General features: G+C 35.7%; 1 protein-coding gene across 1 annotated transcript in view; it reads left to right on the top strand.

The window, feature by feature from the left end:
* Positions 1-17,751, top strand: part of ANOS1 (anosmin 1) — a 126,381-nt gene extending 108,630 nt beyond the window's left edge. Inside the window, exons 10-14 of the mRNA XM_056501306.1 lie at positions 6,208-6,302; positions 8,340-8,511; positions 9,533-9,753; positions 11,337-11,478; positions 12,181-17,751. Of these exons, the coding sequence (XP_056357281.1) occupies positions 6,208-6,302; positions 8,340-8,511; positions 9,533-9,753; positions 11,337-11,478; positions 12,181-12,239 (689 nt within the window). The 3' untranslated portion in view covers positions 12,240-17,751. The remainder of the gene's footprint in view (positions 1-6,207; positions 6,303-8,339; positions 8,512-9,532; positions 9,754-11,336; positions 11,479-12,180) is intronic.
* The last annotated feature ends 254 nt before the right edge of the window (positions 17,752-18,005 follow it).

Genomic DNA, 18,005 nt, shown 5'->3' with positions numbered 1-18,005 from the left:
AGTGAGGTATTTTTCCTAGATGTTTTTTTCCTAGATGGTATGCTGACACAGGATTTATGCAGAGCTCTGAAAAACCATAGTATGACTTTACAGTAGAATCAATTATTCAGGCTTGTAGATACAGAGACATGTTCTTCATATGCCCTGAGAAGATTCTGCCCTGTGTTGTGATATTAAATATGAAATATTTTCTCCTTGCTTTAGCCTATTTTTAGAGCAGTTTTAGACACATGACCCAGAAAGGAAATTACTTAAATTTTTCATATTTCCTTCTTCCTATTAGTCTAAGACCATCAAAGATGTGTTCAAGACCATCTTTTAACTATAGTTCTGATGGTCATTAGTGTCTTGATCTTGCTAGGTTCTAAACTTTTTGGTCTGATCCTTTAGCTAGCCTTAGCTATTGAAGTTAACACAGCTGTTCATGCCTAAATGCTTTGTTGAATAATGGCCCATGTGCTCAGAAGCTTGTAAGAACAATCCCACCAGTATGCAAAGAAAAACAAAAAAATATGCAGCCAATCATAGAAAATCATTGTGGTTTGCTATATGAAATATCAGATCTAACAAAATATAATAAATTTAAAGGTTTGACTGCACACAGAACAACTTATTTCAATAATTTTCTACTGAAATAGTTTCAGAGATATTTCATCCTCCTTATGGCATTCTGTTTGAAGGAAGGTTATCTTACAGTGAAGACAGCAGGCTTACATATGGCTCATTGTCTTCCAAGCTTTGAAAACAACTCCTTTTGACATACAGTTAGCATATTAATTATATGTATATATTTTGAAGTGAGTCAGTTTGTTGAGGTATCTTGACAAAAATTGCAGAACATTGTTTCTTTTTTATCTGAAATTCCCATTTCACAGCTGCTAGTTATTTGTATTAAATTACTAATTTTATGCTAGCAGGTAAAGGTTTTCATATGTCTTATTTTATAATATTTACTTTTATACTGTATTTGCTCTAATGGGAAAATCTATCAGACACTGCATGTTAATTACTTTCAATCCTGTCATGATACAGAAATCAGCTTGATGTTACCATGTTTATTGACGCCAGACATTTTTATTGTAATTAAACCTTAATTTGAGCTGCTGTTGTTGAACATGTCTGCTGTGAAACCTTGTTTTCCAGCAAATTCCATTTGATTTTCCTTCTAATAAGCTTTTGAAATTTGGTTGCCTGCATAATAGTGCTGTATTAATTGGCATTTTTGTACCAAATAGTAGAGACCCACGTCAGAATATCATGCAACAGCTGAAACACTTTTACAGTGCACACTTTCACCACTTGACAGGGGTGGAACAGAGATAAGGAGCCATGAAGTGTTTTATCTAAAGACCTCAAGCAAACCTGTGGCAGAACTCGCCCCTGCTCCTGAAACAGTCTGCTGCGATTTTCTTGCTGTGGATCAGAGGATACAAAGAAATAAATACCTCTGTGTGCCTGGTTTCCTGGACAAAAAGCTCTGTATTGATGGTGTTGGGCTGCATGAGCAGATTTCACTGCTCTTATGCCCATGCTGTGCCAGTTTTTCAGCTACAAAGCTTCAGTTCCTTATGATAGTCAATTTGGCACCTCCTGGAACAGTAGCTGCACTATAAAGGAGATAAAAGTATTTCAGGCAGAGAAAGTAGCTGTCTGCAGTAGCATGGTAAAAAAAGAAACCACATTAGATGAAATTATTCATATGGCTGTCAGTAATGTCTTTGTACAAAACAGAAACATGGAAGAGGTTGAAAAATATGAGAAAAAGAAAAGGAAAAAAAAACTTTAAAATTCAGTTTATTTTAAATAAACTGCAGAACCATTTAAACAGAAGTTCCATCCAGGGCAACTTGCAGAATTACCTGACATTTTATTTTTTTTAATGATACTCAGAGCTTTAAATTCTGTGGGAAGGTGATTTTGCCCAGGATATTCCTAGTAACCATTGTGCAGCCATGGCTTAGACTGTGTTGAGGTCTATCAATTTAAGATGCTTAAATTGTGAATATGTGCCTGAAGTTTTCCAAGTGGCAAATACATGTAGTTGGCATTGGCATTAGTAGAATTTTGAGCTGTTTTTATGGCTTGAAGATATAGAATAAATGCACATTTTCCATCCAGAAAAATCAGAAATATATTTATTTGTTTTTATTAAAATGGAACTAAAGAGTTTAATTTGGGAGGGAGAGAAAGCACAAAAATCTGGTGAAGAGCATCTTTCTAAACACTATTGATAGGGAGCTTTGTGGAGATACTCATGTGAAAATAAAGGCAGTTGGGGTAAATTAAAAAAAGCCCCATGCTTTAGAGCATTCCCTGATCCATACATTTCTAATTAGAGATGTAAGACTTCTGTCCAACAAAGTTAGCTGAGCAAAAAAGCTAAGCATGCATGGGATTTTAAGGACATGATCATGAGGTATCTGTGTAGGCATTTTTTCTTAAGTCTAGAAACTCGATTTATACTTCAGAAAATCTGCTTTAAAAATGACAGTAATTAACATCAACTATTAGTTTATTTGAAAAGATTAATCACATGCATTTGTCTTACAGATGTAAAAACCTTTAGCTTGGGCATTTGGAGTTAATTTCCATGTCAGTGTCATTAAGATGTTTTTGAAGTAATTGTCCTGGATTGCATTTTTTTCCCCCTCTTTATGTTAATCTGAAATAAAAGTAATTATTTGAATAAGCTGTCTGCTGTTCGTACTTAAAGGCTATTTTGTTGAATAATTTCACAAGCTTAGAGCTGCTCAAATGAGTGCTAATACTTGTTATGTCCTTCAAGTTCAGTGTTTCTATTACAAATATTTTGAGTTCTGGGAAATACTTGCTGTTTGTGCAAGCGTCACTATTTGTAGTGTCAAATGATAGACATTCTAACTGTGAGAACAATGAACTTTAAAAGCATTATAAAGACTTATAACTGGAAATTTAGAATGAAGAAAACTCCAGATATTCAGAAGGATATTGATGACATCTGAAATACCAGAGAAGCAGACTGGAGCAGTTTGGCAATTTCTTCACTTATTTCAGAAGGAATAGCTGAGTTTTCTAATAAAACTGTTAGGTAATGAATATTCTGTTCATGTTGACTACTCAAATGACTTTTTGGAAAAAGATGTGTCTGTGGGCTCAGTGTATTAACCTTAGCTGAGCTTGATCCAGACCCTTGGCTCTGGTGGCAGTGGCTGACATTCAGCTGGATGCAGCTTGAGCAGCTCATCCAGTCCCTCAGTTTGCACTGGACAGCTAAACCCAAAAATCTAAGTAAAATTTAGCAGTGATCTCACTAGGATAGTATGCATTGCTGAAAGGAGGGCTGGGAGTAGCTTTTGTTTTGCATGTGTGGTAAATACAAAATCAGCTGTATGTTTCATAAAATTCTGGAGTCATGATCTTTGTGAGCAAATTTATAAGACAAAGGCAATTTTCATCATTTTTCTCAGTTTCTTATTGGGCTTTTTAGATAATTTCATGCACTTTGTCTTATTTTGCTGTTAAAAATATTAAAGGTAGTTTCTAAAACAATCTTGTCATTTCATGTGCATACTTCATGCATGCATATACATTCTGAGTTTTTTAGGCTTCTAGCTTTATTTAATCACAAAATGCCCTACCTTTCCCTATTTTTAAAAAAGTTTCTTTCTCAAGTAGGAGCTACTTCTTTATTGTATTTTGTACTTTATTCTGTTGTATTGCATTGTATTAGACTTTAGACACTGACAAGATACATATTTTAAGGGGAGAAAATTGGGGGAGTTGTTGTGAATTGTTTTTACAGTTCTCTTTTTTAACACATGGCATTTAACCAGCGTATCTTCCTTTTTTTTTTTTTTTTTTTTTTATAACAGCAATCATAAATATGGAGGTGAGAACTGAAGAAGTTTTAGTCTTGCTGACTGTCATGATGCCTTCCAGTTTATAACAGTTGATGTACTTGTAGACGTGACAAAAAAACCTTTTTCAGATACCCTTTAATTACATAGTCACTGAAAAGAAAAAAAATATCCTTTATTTTCAGTATAGGTTGTTATCAGAATGCCAGAATACTATCAAAGTTAAGATTCATTAGCTCAAGTACTATCAGATTTAAGATTCATTAGCTCAAATAAGAAGTTATGTTTATGGAGAGCTTCCCCCTATATTTACTGTATAAGCTGATAGACTTTTTAAACAGATTTCTAATTTTCTATATTCTTCTTTAACTTGTTTCTATTTTCTTCAGGTTATCAATTATCAGAAACCACAGGTGTTTACAAATGGGTTACTAAGAGTTTGCTAATGCAGAAAATAAGTAGGAAGGAAGGAAGGAAGAAAAGGACTGTTTGGGAGTAGGAACTGCCATAATGAATGGAGGTGGACCTGCCTGAAAATACAAAGAGGATTCCAATGTGCCAGTAGCTGGAAATAAATATTTTTTCCCATCCCTGGCAGTGACAAGGCTGAGGTGTATGGGGCATTGAGCAACCTGGTCTGGTGGGAGCTGTCCCTGCCCACGGCAGGGGGTTGGAACTGAATGATCCTTAAAGTCTCTTCCAGCCCAAACCCTTTGATGATTCTGTGATTCTACCTTGAATTACATTTCTGAATAGAGGCCTAGTAAACTTCTACACCAATATATCTGAATGCTGAGCTGTTGCAAGATCTTGGTGGTCGAGATTTGTCTTTTCCCAGTTGCCCATGTAGTGGTATTTTGTGACCTACCTTAGGGATGTGTTTTATCCAATCGCTGACTGCTGGACAATTACAAGGTTTAGATAAATGTTTAGCCAAAGGAGAGTGACTTATTTATAGATTTCAAGTGAAAATTATTACAAGTGAAAATACACATTTTGTAGCTTTGCAAAGAGCAGTCCACCCATGAAGATAGTTTAAAATAATCAGAGAAGGATAGAATGTTTTGGGTCAGAAGAGCCCTTAAGGATCATCTAGCAGGTGATACTCAATAATGGAGTGAACTGGAAGAGATTAAATCAGCTGAAACCTACTTAAAAATGCAATGTGAGTTTTTGTCTTCATCCAGTAGACACATGAAGTGGGAAAACTTGAAGAGACAAGCAAAAGCACATCCATTTCTTTATGTATTTTAAATGAGAGGGAACAATCACAAAGTAGGAAATGCATTTTTAATAGATTTCTTTTTGAAAGAAATATCATTTCCAAAAGAAATTGCAAAAATAATTAGCATGCATGTTGTTATGAAGAATAGCTACTGCAAAAATCTATTTCAAGGGGCCATTTCAGCTAGTTTCCTACACTAGTCATTTTCTCTTTAGTTTACAATCCTTTTCTTCTGCATCCAAACTGCTCATAGCAGTCTAATACCAGATCAGCCCTTAAGGCATCAGAGATATTTGTTTTCCCTCCCAAAACCCACAGTCAAGCACATTAGTGGCTCTGTCTTACCGAGCTAATTAACAATAACAGACATAATTCTACATCCCCTGTACAGAGAATGAAATCCAGAAAAATGTCAGGAACTGCTTGCACTACCTAATGAGTTTTCTTTCTTTTGTCAATTCTTTTTTGCTCTTTGTTTTGCTTCCTTATTCAAGCATTATTGGACAAAAAGCTAGAAGAGCTGGAAATAAGTTGAAAGCTTGTACTGTTGATACTGCAGCAAGTTTTATCATTGATTTAAATGGGAGTGAACTTAAGCCTTCAGTATTACTCATAAGAATCAAGACTAGAGTTTTATTTGGACAGATACTGAACAGGTTTTATGGCATAGCCTGAAAGAAGGAAGCTTGGGGATTTACAGGCATTTTCACATGTCTTCAGGCACAGATTTCTCAAGCAGTGCCAGGCAGCAGTATTGCAGTGCTCTAGCATTATAAACAGTCAAGCAGTTGACACCAAGTCAGTCCCATTATTTGCAGGATGATTAGAAGTAGCAGCATTGAAATAATGTTTTTTAATTCTCAATTTAATCTTTTTTTCATGTAAGCAGCATATTGTAACATATCTGAAAATGAAATTTCAGTATTTTGTCTCCTTTAGCTAATATAAGGTTTAAATTACATTGGTGTATGATATTTTCTCCATTATATTAAAGATTGTTTAGTGAGGAATTACAAACTCTACAATACTTAAAAGTCCTTCTGATACTTTCCAGAGGAGCCAGAAGAATTGCAATGGTGAAAACATGTCTTTTGGTGAAAACATACTTATAATATATGTCTTTTCCTCTCTTTTTATATCATTTAGATATCAGCATGAATCAATTCCAAGTCCACTGGTTACTGGAGTCCTGTGCACACAATGACACCAAAGGACAAAGGAAAGTCACAGAGCTGACTTATGTAAGTCTCCATTCAGCATCTGCTTGACTCTGAGTAGTTCCTAGGCAGCAAGAGATAGGATGGCTCTGTAACATAGCACAATATGTGTTATGCTCTATCCATAGATCAGTAAGGATGCTTTCTTTTTTATGTTCTTTTTTGGCAAAAGATAAAAATTATGTATCTGGACTGGTTTTGGGATGCTTGGATTTCCTAAATCTACACTAGGCTAAAATCTTTTATTTGTTTTGTTGTTATTCAGAAAATGAGAACAGACAAACTTCTTAACTAATTACTTATGTTATCTCTACAACATATAGAACATGGAGCTTTGTCTGCAATTAATAATGTAGGACTTTAGCACAGTGCAAATACTGAACAGTAATAATAGTAATTAATGAACCAGGTCTTCTTTTAGACATTCAGGTGAGTTTCAGGTGATTATTCTCACTGAGGAGAATAATAGATAAGAAAAGAAAGACTGTAGGTGACAAATACTAGATATAATATCTGGAAAATCTGGAAGTTAGACAGATAACAGATGGGGAGAAAAGCTCCATGTAAGTCCATGTCAGCCCAGATGTATATTGCAGTGGCAATCCAGTGTCATCTGTCTCTATAACACACTATTTGAACAATAGAGTGGTGTGATTGGTGCATCAGAATTGATTTAGTATGTTATGCAGAATGGAAAAAATCACAATTCACCTTTCCTTCTTGCCCTGATCTGTACTGCCCCATCAATTCAGGAGAGTTAATGGCATGTAAAAGAGTAAATCAAAAGACATGATTTCTCACACAGTATGGTGCAAGCTTGTAAGATTTACTGCTTCATGGGGTCAGCAAAGCACATATTAGAGGTGAATTTAAAAAATTATTTTGACATAATGTTATGATCATTTGCAATACTTCAAGATATGCACATTGGAGATAGGAGAACCATAACATTTAAGGAATTTATTTCCACTAGAGGTCAGGAAAGACTGTTTGGACTTCTGTCCAAATGCATTGTGGGATTAATGAACTTATTTCCTTTTTTCCTTATTTCCAGTCATTTTATGGTGGTTCATCCAATCTGTCATGATAAATAAAAATAGTCCTGTCACAATTTTAAGGAGACATCAAACTCTCATGGCAGGTGGAAGGCTGGGAGTCCAGGCTTAGCCCAATCCATATGTCCTGTCGAAAATGACCTTTCAAGTGAAGGGTAGACTAATTTGCAATGAGAAATAAGAGGGAGTTATGCAGAAGAATGTGGGAAATTAGTGATTCTGAAGGGAATTAAATATCTAAATGTAGTGAAAGACTTTTGACCTTAGCCAGTAACATATTATTAGAGATTTTTCCAGGGTAAAAAACTAACCAGTTTTTTTTTTTATATGTGATTTGTGCTAAAGGTTTCAGACTGTAATTTTCAAAAGTACTTCAGACAACAGTAAGAATTTTTCAGGACACTTACACTTTGTGTAGTTTTTTTCTCCACCCATTGTTCTTAAATAGAGAGACTTGTGCTTTGTATTTAGCTGTGGAGTTTTTCTTCCTGATAAAAATATAGAAGTACTTAATGTGCTGAAGTGGAAAAATATGCATCCATAATGCCATGCTGAACTTTAAATGTGCTTTTAAAAAGTTAAACATAGATGAAGCCTGTCATTTACAGCAGCTTAACTCAGCTTTCCTACATTTATTTAATTCGATTAGCATTTATATACTCACATTGCTACCCCCACTGCCATCATTCACAAAGACTGTTCTAAATATTAGAAGTCAGTTGCTTTGATGCAGTGTGTCGAAGGAACTGTGTAGAATTGAAGGACATATTCAAATACCATGCTAATATATTTTATTGCTGAAAATAATCATAACATTGACAATACTTGCTTTCTTCTCTGAGTTAAAACCACATTGGCATGTGTTAAAAATCCAGGAAGTTTTTTTTTTTTTGAGAAAACTTTTCATCTTTTGCCAAAGTTATTTTTCAATTTGTTCATATTCTTTTTCTTTCTTTTCCTTGGGCTCTATTTGCTGCATGTGATCTTTTTGTTTTTCTTGTTGTAGGAAAACTACATTATTCTGAAGGACCTGTCATTTTCATGCAAATACAAAGTAACTGTTCTGCCTGCAAAATCTAAAGGTCGTTTTAAGGCTGAGAGTACTTTCTTTGTTACCCCACCTTGCTCTGCATTTAAAGAAAAAAAACACAAGCACATTAATTGTCCTGCTGAAGGAGGTAAGGCATGTTCTGGAGAACTATCAAAAGCATTTATAATCACCAAAAGAGAGTCTTTAAATGCAGTTCTAGAACAGGAAATGAGAGGTTCAAAACAAATAAAAATATCACTAATGCTTATGTGAAAATCAGCAGAAATGCACAGCAGTATCGATTTTGGCTGGTATATTATTACTGTTTATCCAGTTAAGTATAATCATAGTGAACATACAATAATATTTGTAAAGGCATGGTTGTGGGTTTTTTTGTAAGGAAGAATGGTTTCCCAATTTTATTTATTATAATGATGGATGGTAACTGTAAGCATGATTATGGTGGCATGACTCATCTTTTCAATGTTTTGCTGCAGATGCAAGCTGCTTTTTCAGTTTGATTTTGTTTAGGTTAATTCTGCTCTCAAATAAGAAATACAGGCCCTCATATCTTTTACAGCATTGTCACAATGTGTAACTAGAGGGTTATGGAAGTTGCAGAATTATGGAGATATTGGAGAGGACCTCTGTGGTCAGCTGGTCCTGGGTCAGGTCAGCCATGGCTTTGCACTGCCAAATGTGGATACCTCTGTCTCTGGCTAGAGGGAAGCCCTTTAACTTGTGTGACAGTTTTAGTGCATGAATTTTACTTTTTGCCTGAATTATGGAGTTCTGTGCTACCCTGTGCATTTTCTTGTGGTCCCAAAACTTCCAGTCTGAGTTCAGGTATCTGAGATATGAGGAGCAGGAGAATGGCTCCCTGTGAATGAGGCACTTAGGTCTTTACAAGCCATAGCTTTATTTTCTGTACCTGCAGCTGAGAGCATTTTATCTGAAGTTTGAGTTTGGCCCAAAATGTCAGTGGAATATGTCAAACATAGGTTTTTGGTTAACACTGAAAATATGGTGGTAGAAAGCTGACTGCATCCTGTGTAACACCAGAAACACAGCTCTGCCTGACCTTGATTTGTGAAATTAATATTATTGAAGATTATCTCTAAAAGTTTAGCTTATCTTTTTTTTTTTTTTTTTTCTTTCCAAATTTATAGCACCAGTTCTACCCAAAGTGTTGGCCAAACCCGAGAATCTGTCTGCATCTTTCATTGTTCAGGAAGGTAACATCACTGGCCATTTTTCCTGGAAGATCTCTAAGGCAGACCTTCACCAGCCCATGACAGGGTTTCAGGTGACTTGGGCAGAAGTGACCACAGAGAGCCGGCAGAACAGTTTACCCAACAGCATCATCTCACAGTCACAGATCCTGCCAGCTGTGAGTAGTTTGTTACTTTCTTCTGCCAGTGGCTCCCTAAGTTTGTGTGTCTGTGGCTCATTTCTAATGCTTAGTGGTGGTGCAGATGTCAAACACTGATTCTGCAGGTAAGTTGGAGCAGGAAGTGCTTAATTTTCCTCCTTGATGGAGATACAAAGCATGGCTACTATTCTTGATGAAATATGAAACACTTTAAACTATAGATCCTAGAGATGCCTTTAATTATCTTTTACTCTATATATCTGTCTGTTTAGAGCACCTGGTTAACTTGCAGAAGGCTCTGATTTGAGTTGAAACAGTATCTGCTGTCTCTCAGAAACCACCAAAATTTAGGGTATTTTATGCCAAAGACCATTCACTCTGATTAAAAATGTAGTATTTTACACAACCAGGGCTGAAATGCACAGAGCCTGACTGCTGGAGGAGCACCTGAATGAGCAGAGTGAGTGTACAAGTGCAATGTATGCACTCCTCTCTCTGCCCTCCCCAAGCAGGATTTTGTATGAAATGGAGCAGCTTCAGCCAAGTCTGTTAAAGGCAATCCCATCTCAGAATATGTTTGCCAGGAAAACAACATTTCCCCACACTTTTTCTCTTTCTCTTTTCCCCTTTACTGTCTGCTCTGGCAGTAGCAGCAAATTATCCCACAGGAATAACCAAAGTTACTCCCACAACTTGCTTTGGCTGCCCCACATGGGAGGGTACAGTGCCAACCACAATAACTTGTCCTGTGGATTCCTGGCCAGACCAGCCTGGCTGGTGGCAGGAACACTGTGTTGCTCAAACTGTCCAGCATTACTGCTCCAGCTGGCCCCTTCCTGGGACTGGGACTTTACAGCTTGGAATAAATGAGTGATTTGTTCCAACTTAATGCAGAGGATGCTTTGATTATAGTTTTGATTTTGATTTAGATGAATGACTTCTCATTCCTTAATATCTGTCTGTCTTTAGCCAGATGTATTCCCACCTAGAAGTTTCTGTAAAATTCCTTTGAAATTATTCAGCGCGTGTCTAAGTGACCACAAAAGGTATGGAGCAGTGAAAAGTGAGTCCATCACACCATAAATGATCTTCAGAACAGAAGACAGGTTCTTGTGGTGTAACTGGGACAAATCTGAAATTAGTGTGGATGTCTTTTTTTTTTCACTAGCTGCAGGAGTGGCCTCAGACCAGACACTACTTAAATTGCCAATTAGTAGAAGTCACATACAAATCCAAAATAAAAACAAATTTATGTAATTAACATGTTTGTTAGAAAAAATGGTTAGGAAAATACATTTTAATTCATTTTTATAGTGATGAGCACATCACTAAAGTGATCAGCACACTTTCCATAAAAGTCTGCAACAACTTGGACCTTGTACACACGAAACCATAGTATTATGATTAAAAATGTGTTTGTTCAAATGGAATGGCAAGCAAAAAATTCAAAACACTCTCAAAAAAGTGATGCATGCATTAAATCCTTTTAACAGAATTCTATGACAATAATTTGTGGCTGCTGTTTAAAGCACTGGTGTGTGTGAGTAGAGCAGCTGTGTTTCGTTTCTCAGTGCCCTGAGAGTTGCTGTGTTTCTGTCTAGGATCATCACACACTGACTGTGCCCAACCTGAGGCCCTCGATGCTGTACCGCCTGGAGGTTCAGGTGCTGACCACTGCTGGGGAAGGGCCAGCCACCATCAGATCCTTCCGCACGCCCGACCTCCCTCCTTTTGCTCCCCACAGTAAGCACTGCACTGCTCCCACGTGTGCTGGGGACACCTTACAGAATTCCAGTCTTCCACCTGCAAAGACTGGAAGCCTTTTTCACACCTTAGAGGTTTTACTGATTGCAGTAGCATTCCATAAACTTAAGATGTGTGAAAATACTGGCTTTTTTCCCCCAGTAACTGTCCATCAGCAACAGTGGAAGCAAACCCAGTCTTTGTTTCACTCAGTTTCTGTGGTCTAACATTTGCCATTTGTTGCAGCCACAGCTCTTTGGCTTATGCCCTGTAGCACTAGGGATTCAAAGCTGGTCTGTGCTCCAGGTGCAGCCTGGAGGATTATGTAGCTTTCAAGATTAAATTTTTCTGGGTTCTCTCAGTCCAGCGTGGCTAACTTAAACGTATTTCTAAAGCAATGCAAACCTCTCAATGGCTGTTTTCAGTGCTTCATGTGTTTCTGAAAAATAGAGCTCAATATTTACAAAGCCAAGTGAAAAATACAATTAGTTCAAAATTTGTCTGCTAGAATACTTTTGTCCTTTCACAGACCCACTAAACTTTCCTGGACTGAAAACACACATAGTTGTCAGCACAGTCTCAGAATTTATAAGCTGAAGGATTGAAAGCTGAAGGTCTCACAAAGCCTTTTCAGTATGGATAAATGTTGGTATTACATATCCAGGGTTTGATATGTGCATAATTTCCTGTTCTTTTCTTTAGGACCTCATCTGAAGCAACATCATCCACATCACTACAAGCCATCCCCAGAGAAATATTAGACTGTTTCAGATGATCATACAGATAACTGAGGGAAAAAAACTGAGCTCCCAAATGAGGGCTGGGTAACAGCACATCTGTTGGAGCAATGAACCCAGTTTTCCAATGGAAGTTACCATCCTGTATGATCTGTATCTACTTCTCTGTAGTTTAGCCATGAAGAATTATGTTTGCACCATGACCAGGATGAATCATACAGCAAGAATCATTTCAGTACCAGCACTATTCAACAAACTGAAGATCACATCCAACTCAACGCCTGTGAGAAAATGTTCATGATCTTGTTCGTTATAATGTTTTCATATTCTGTGTTTAAAGTAGGTTGAAACAATGCAGTGTATACAGCTTTTCTCTTATTGAATTCAATGTTACTATTTGCAAGGTTCTATGATGTATACATACTTTTGAAAGAGGCCATGTTCTCATCAGTGGATTTAAAGTCTCTATTTTACTTAAAGCCCTGCCTGTCACCAATTTAAGCCCTAGTGTATTGTGCTATTAAAGGATATCTCCATTTGTCTGAAATAAGGACATAAGTAAAATAAACACCAGTAGCAGAAATCCTGAGATACCCAGTTTTTAATAATTGCAGTGTCACCATGGAGAGGATGGTGATACATATGTATCACCCATCTGGTCTAAAATGGTAATGTTCTATCATAAAGATCTTCTATTAATATAGTCAATAGTTAAAGGACATACAGGGTAGAAATACCATTGTAGAGAAACAAATGGAGATTAGTAGAATTGTTTAAAATTGATGGCAATGGATACAATTAATTGATAAGACATAGAAGAATAACTTTTAAAATGTTGCTTACAATTTTTTGATACATAATATTTCAAGGTATAATATTATCTTGAATAGAAACACCTATTTTCTAGTTAAAAAATCTGAATAGTTAACATTAAAGTTTTAGAATCTGAAACTCTAAGGCACATTTATTATTCAAGTAGCTGTTTAGCTACTTTTTTGGCTTTGAATTGTGGTGCACATATTTCTTTTCCCTGTGGATCTTTAGAACAGAAGGATAGATGCATTGGCTCTATTTCGCTGTTCTGCTTACAGAAAGAATTATGTGACAATATTCTGGCATCTGGAAAACATTGGCTTATAGTTTATTTGAATTCATTTTTCAAATTTAGACAGAAGGGTGCCCTTTTTAACCATAAGGGAATTCATATTGCCTTATTGTGCAATATAAACTGTCTAGAATAATTTGTCACACAGAGACACATGTCTCAATAGTAAACAGAAACTGCTTGGATTTATTATTGGGAGGGTGGAAAGTATCTGCCAATAAACATCCATACAAACACCCATAATCAGCTCTTAATGTTCAAGATGCTCAAAGTGCTCCTGAATTCTTTGGCACAGTTTCCAGTGCTCCTTGAATCATCACATCAGACTAAAAAACTTGACTCCAACTGAACAAAGTGGCCACTTTTTCTACCAGCAGATGCTACAGGCTCATCTGTGCTTCATATTTTTCTGACATATTCAGTAAGAGGAGTTCAGACATTAGTGGTACATGTATTTACCTTGTCTGGATGACAAACTCTTTTGTGAAAAAGCAACTATGAAGAAAGACCTGTCTGAAACTGAGGATCAGAGCTATGTTTATCATACGAGAATGTTCACAAAATACTCAGTTTTTCTGTACTGAAGTTTACAGCATTTGTACCACAGGGGAAGAAAGAAACCATATTAATTCTTATCACTTGCTCATTACAATTTTTCTATAATTTTACCTTCAGTTTTAAAGGGCTGTTTTCCACTCCTTTTCTATTTTGCTTGTTGTGTTTTTTAGATACTCACTTAGTGACCAAGAATTTCCCCAGACATTTTCTATTGCTACATAAAATATATTAAAGGCTATGGTGCTTTTAATTCCTTCCTCTATTTTTCAAAATACCTTAACAAATTAGCAGATGAACTCTTCTTCCAAAAATCTATAGTATAAAGGTTTATTTTCAGTTTTTTCAGAATGCCAGAGTCTGAGATATTTTTGTCAGGATGGAAATGTTTCATGTGTATGTTTTTGCAAAGAAACCAAAATTTATATTGGACTGGTGTACAGCACTGCCTTCACTGCCTTTGGATTGCACAGGGCATAGATGAGTCTAGAAGTGATCTTTGTGGTGTTTGCTGGATCAGCAGGATCAGGGAAAGGAATTACCTCAGGCTTCTCTGAAGAATTGTGTCCAAACCTTTCAATCACAGTCTGTTCTACTTGTGCTGGATCAAATCTTCAGTGACTTGATCAATGTTAATGAAATTACATTTCATTCATAGTGACACTATAAAGCATGGAACTGCAGTGGGACTGTGAAGCAGAAATGTTGGTCTTTGTTACAGTGATGCCAGCTCATTGGAGATAAGCAGGAATTTAGGAGCCCTGAGTCCTCATATAATCATCCTTCTGGGAAGAATCAAAATGGTTACTGTTTGCTGATTCTCTCTGAAGCATTCTTCTCTTCTAAGTAACAAGGTACTTGTGAAGAACACTGAGAGGTTTTCCCTTCTGAACTAGATTGATCAAAAACAGCAGTTGATAAAGTAGAAATCTATTGATCAAGTGTATTATATAGAGTCCACTAAGATGTAAATTATTTTTGTCCTTCTACATATGATCTTATCAACTCACCTTTTGAGTCACCCTCCAAAAATAAAAAATACAAAGTCAACAAAGCTCATGCATGGATGTTAAATTCCCAGCTGTGAGTGATTTTGTGATTATTTTCTTTAATTTAGCAGTACAGATTTGAAGTGTTTTGTGCCTAATTCTAAAGCTTTGTTTGCTGAATCACACAGGGTATTGTCCTAATTTACTAGACTAAGCCACATTAAACATTTAATTCAGCAATGGAGTTGCAATTTGCTACTTAATTCCCTAGTTAAAGATTTATTTTCTCTAATGATGTTGTGTAATTCAGAGTTAATATTGGGATGATATTAGAGATATTAGTATGCTTTAAGATACTCTGCACCTTTACACTAATGTATTATTTACTGTGTACGATTCTGATGGATTTGTCAGTTGAATTCAGGATGCATTTTGTTTGTTTTTATTTCTTAAAGGAGAATTAAGAGATTATGCTATTTTTGCTAACTGCTTTGTGAAGTGGATTTTTTCGTTCGTTGGTGATTTTTGTATAAGAAGAAACTAGTTTGTTGTCATTATATCTTTTTTTGGACCATTTTTGAGTTGTTTATAGAGCAGGAGAAAATAAGACAGAACTTGTGCAGTATCATCCATGTGTACTAACTTGAAAATTCATTAATAATATAGCAAACACAATAATTAAGAAGTCTGATTTTTAAAATACTGAACATCCTCAACTTACTGGCTTCAGAAAGAGCTGAGGACACAATGTGGAAATGCTGACATTGACATGGACACTTGGCATGGTCACACACAAAGTCATTGCCAATGTGAATGGGAATCTGGCAATTCTGCTAATTGGTATTTGCAGAACTGTATAGAAACCTTAATACTGAGTCAGTTAATTTCACTATACTTTCATCTTCATGCTCCCAGTTGGAGTCAGGGGGAGTTTCCAATAAGCAGGTCCTGATTCAGGAAGGCTGACAAAGAGGAAGTCAGTGGGATGGAGGTAAACCTGTGCTGTTAAGAGTGAGCTTTAGTGATGCTTCAAATCAAGCAAGCATAGATGTCAGAGTTTGTTTGAATAATGTCTTAAATCAGGGCCTTGTAAAACAAAGTGGGGGAACCAGACAGTTCTAAATTCTGTGTAAAACAGCATAAAAATTTTATTTTTGTGTATATGTAAATGTCATAGTGATATTGACTTATTTATTAATTCATTTTCTTATACTATGTGCCAAGTATGTTCCTACCCTTTTGATCAGTACCTGTGAACATCAATTACTAAAAGCAATGTTATGCAAAACTTGTGCATTTTAACCAGGAATATGCTATTAATAAGCTGTTGCATGTAGTTTTCAATGATAAAGAAAACCCTTTATTTAAAAAATGTAAATGGATACCTGCAGATGTTGATGATTATATGTGGGTTTGCATGCCAAAACTCATTGTTCAGTTGTGGGCATGAAATGTAATGACTGTATTACCTCTACTGATATATTAGTAAGGTACAATTTACAAAATAATTAACAGAGCTCTATATGTAAAATTTTTCCTTTTTACTTAATTATATTGTAGTAGAGGTAACAAATGCTTATCTGTTAACCAAATTGGCTGTAGAAATTATGTTCCTATAGCAGTCATTTAAAGTCAATATTTATTTATGTATGTAATACAAAAAGATTGGTCTTAAGTGTTTGTCCTGTTATTTAGAGAAAGAATATACACTTGTAAAAACATTTTGTAAAAAAATATAAATGTAAATAGAGTCTGATTTCTTTTACTCACTATTTTCATGTTTAGAATTTGTACATACTGTTTATGTAATAAACTATCCTACATTGAAATATTGCTACATTATCTCCTCCATACAGAATTTAGAATTTTGCTTTTCTTGAGTTGAAGAGATAGAGCCACCTGAGAAAAATCAGTGTCACACCAAGTACCTCTGCTTCATCTAAATCTCATTGTGTATGAAGTCATATAATTTTATCTTCTCTTTACTACAGCATTTTGTTTTCTTTAAGTAGTCATCAAAAATATCTGAAAATAAGTTTAAATATCATATGAGTCATTTACATTGCAAACCAATTCTGGAAGTAAAAAGTCAGGCATAAGAGCTTGCTCTTTCTCAATTCTGACTGGGTAGTTCACAGCGAAGATTTGTTGATTCTTTTGTTATGCTAACTTAAATTAATTAAGTTGCTGGATCGCTGCCAGTGGCCTGATCCTGCAAGCCAAGATTTTCATGACTGAAACTCATGGTGAGTCTGTGTATATACTAGATTTGGAGTATTTTCTGTTCTAAAGTGTAGTATCCCATGCTTTAAACTATGTATTTTTAACAAATATAAATATCTGGCTCAGTACAAATATTTAACTGTTTCAAATTTGCATAGATGCACTATTATTCTCAGGTGCAATATCCTTAGTTTGGAGATGCACCTTTGGGCAACTCTTAACTTCCCTAGTAAACTTTTTTTTTTTTGTTAACTTGATCAAAAACTCCAAAATTTCCTGGTATTTCTATCTCATTAGTACAGCTGCTTACATTTCTGGTTTTGATTTACTTTTTACATAAATAAATAATATTTAGAAACATCCCTATTGTTAAATTTCTCTGCAAGTTGGACTTTTTCTATAATATTTGCTGTTGTGGTTCAGTAAACCCAGATAAGAGTGATACATCACCTGAAGAGTTGAATGGGTAAGTTGTCAAAATAAATGTTCTATACACTATAATTCAAAGTAGACATTCATTTTTTCTTTCCATATCTTCAAATAAATGTTTTATTCTGTGTTGGATTAAAGGACACAGTTACTGGGTTAAATAAAGCACATGAAATAAGACAAATTTGCTATATATTGAACAGTATTCATCATTTTGGGGGTGGGTTTTTGTCACCTGTTCTTCTGTACAACCTGGTTTTTGTGCACCTAAAACCACAGTAAACTTGGATCATAAAAAACTGAATACAATGAGAGTTTGTTCCAGTACAAAACGAACATTTCTGCATTTCTGTTTTCTGAATGCAGGTGTTGTGTTGCCATTGTCTGAGTCCATGCAACCTCCCAAGGAATGCCTTGGCTCCTTGGTGGCCCTGCAGCCCTGGGAGGATGAAGCAAGCAGAGGGAGAGCAGTGGGATGTGAGCAGTGGG

This window comes from Oenanthe melanoleuca, chromosome 1 (genome assembly GCF_029582105.1).
Source record: "Oenanthe melanoleuca isolate GR-GAL-2019-014 chromosome 1, OMel1.0, whole genome shotgun sequence".
In the NCBI taxonomy this organism is placed as follows: domain Eukaryota; kingdom Metazoa; phylum Chordata; class Aves; order Passeriformes; family Muscicapidae; genus Oenanthe; species Oenanthe melanoleuca.
Note: the sequence above shows the minus strand (reverse complement) of the source record. Positions and strands in the feature narration are given on the sequence as shown.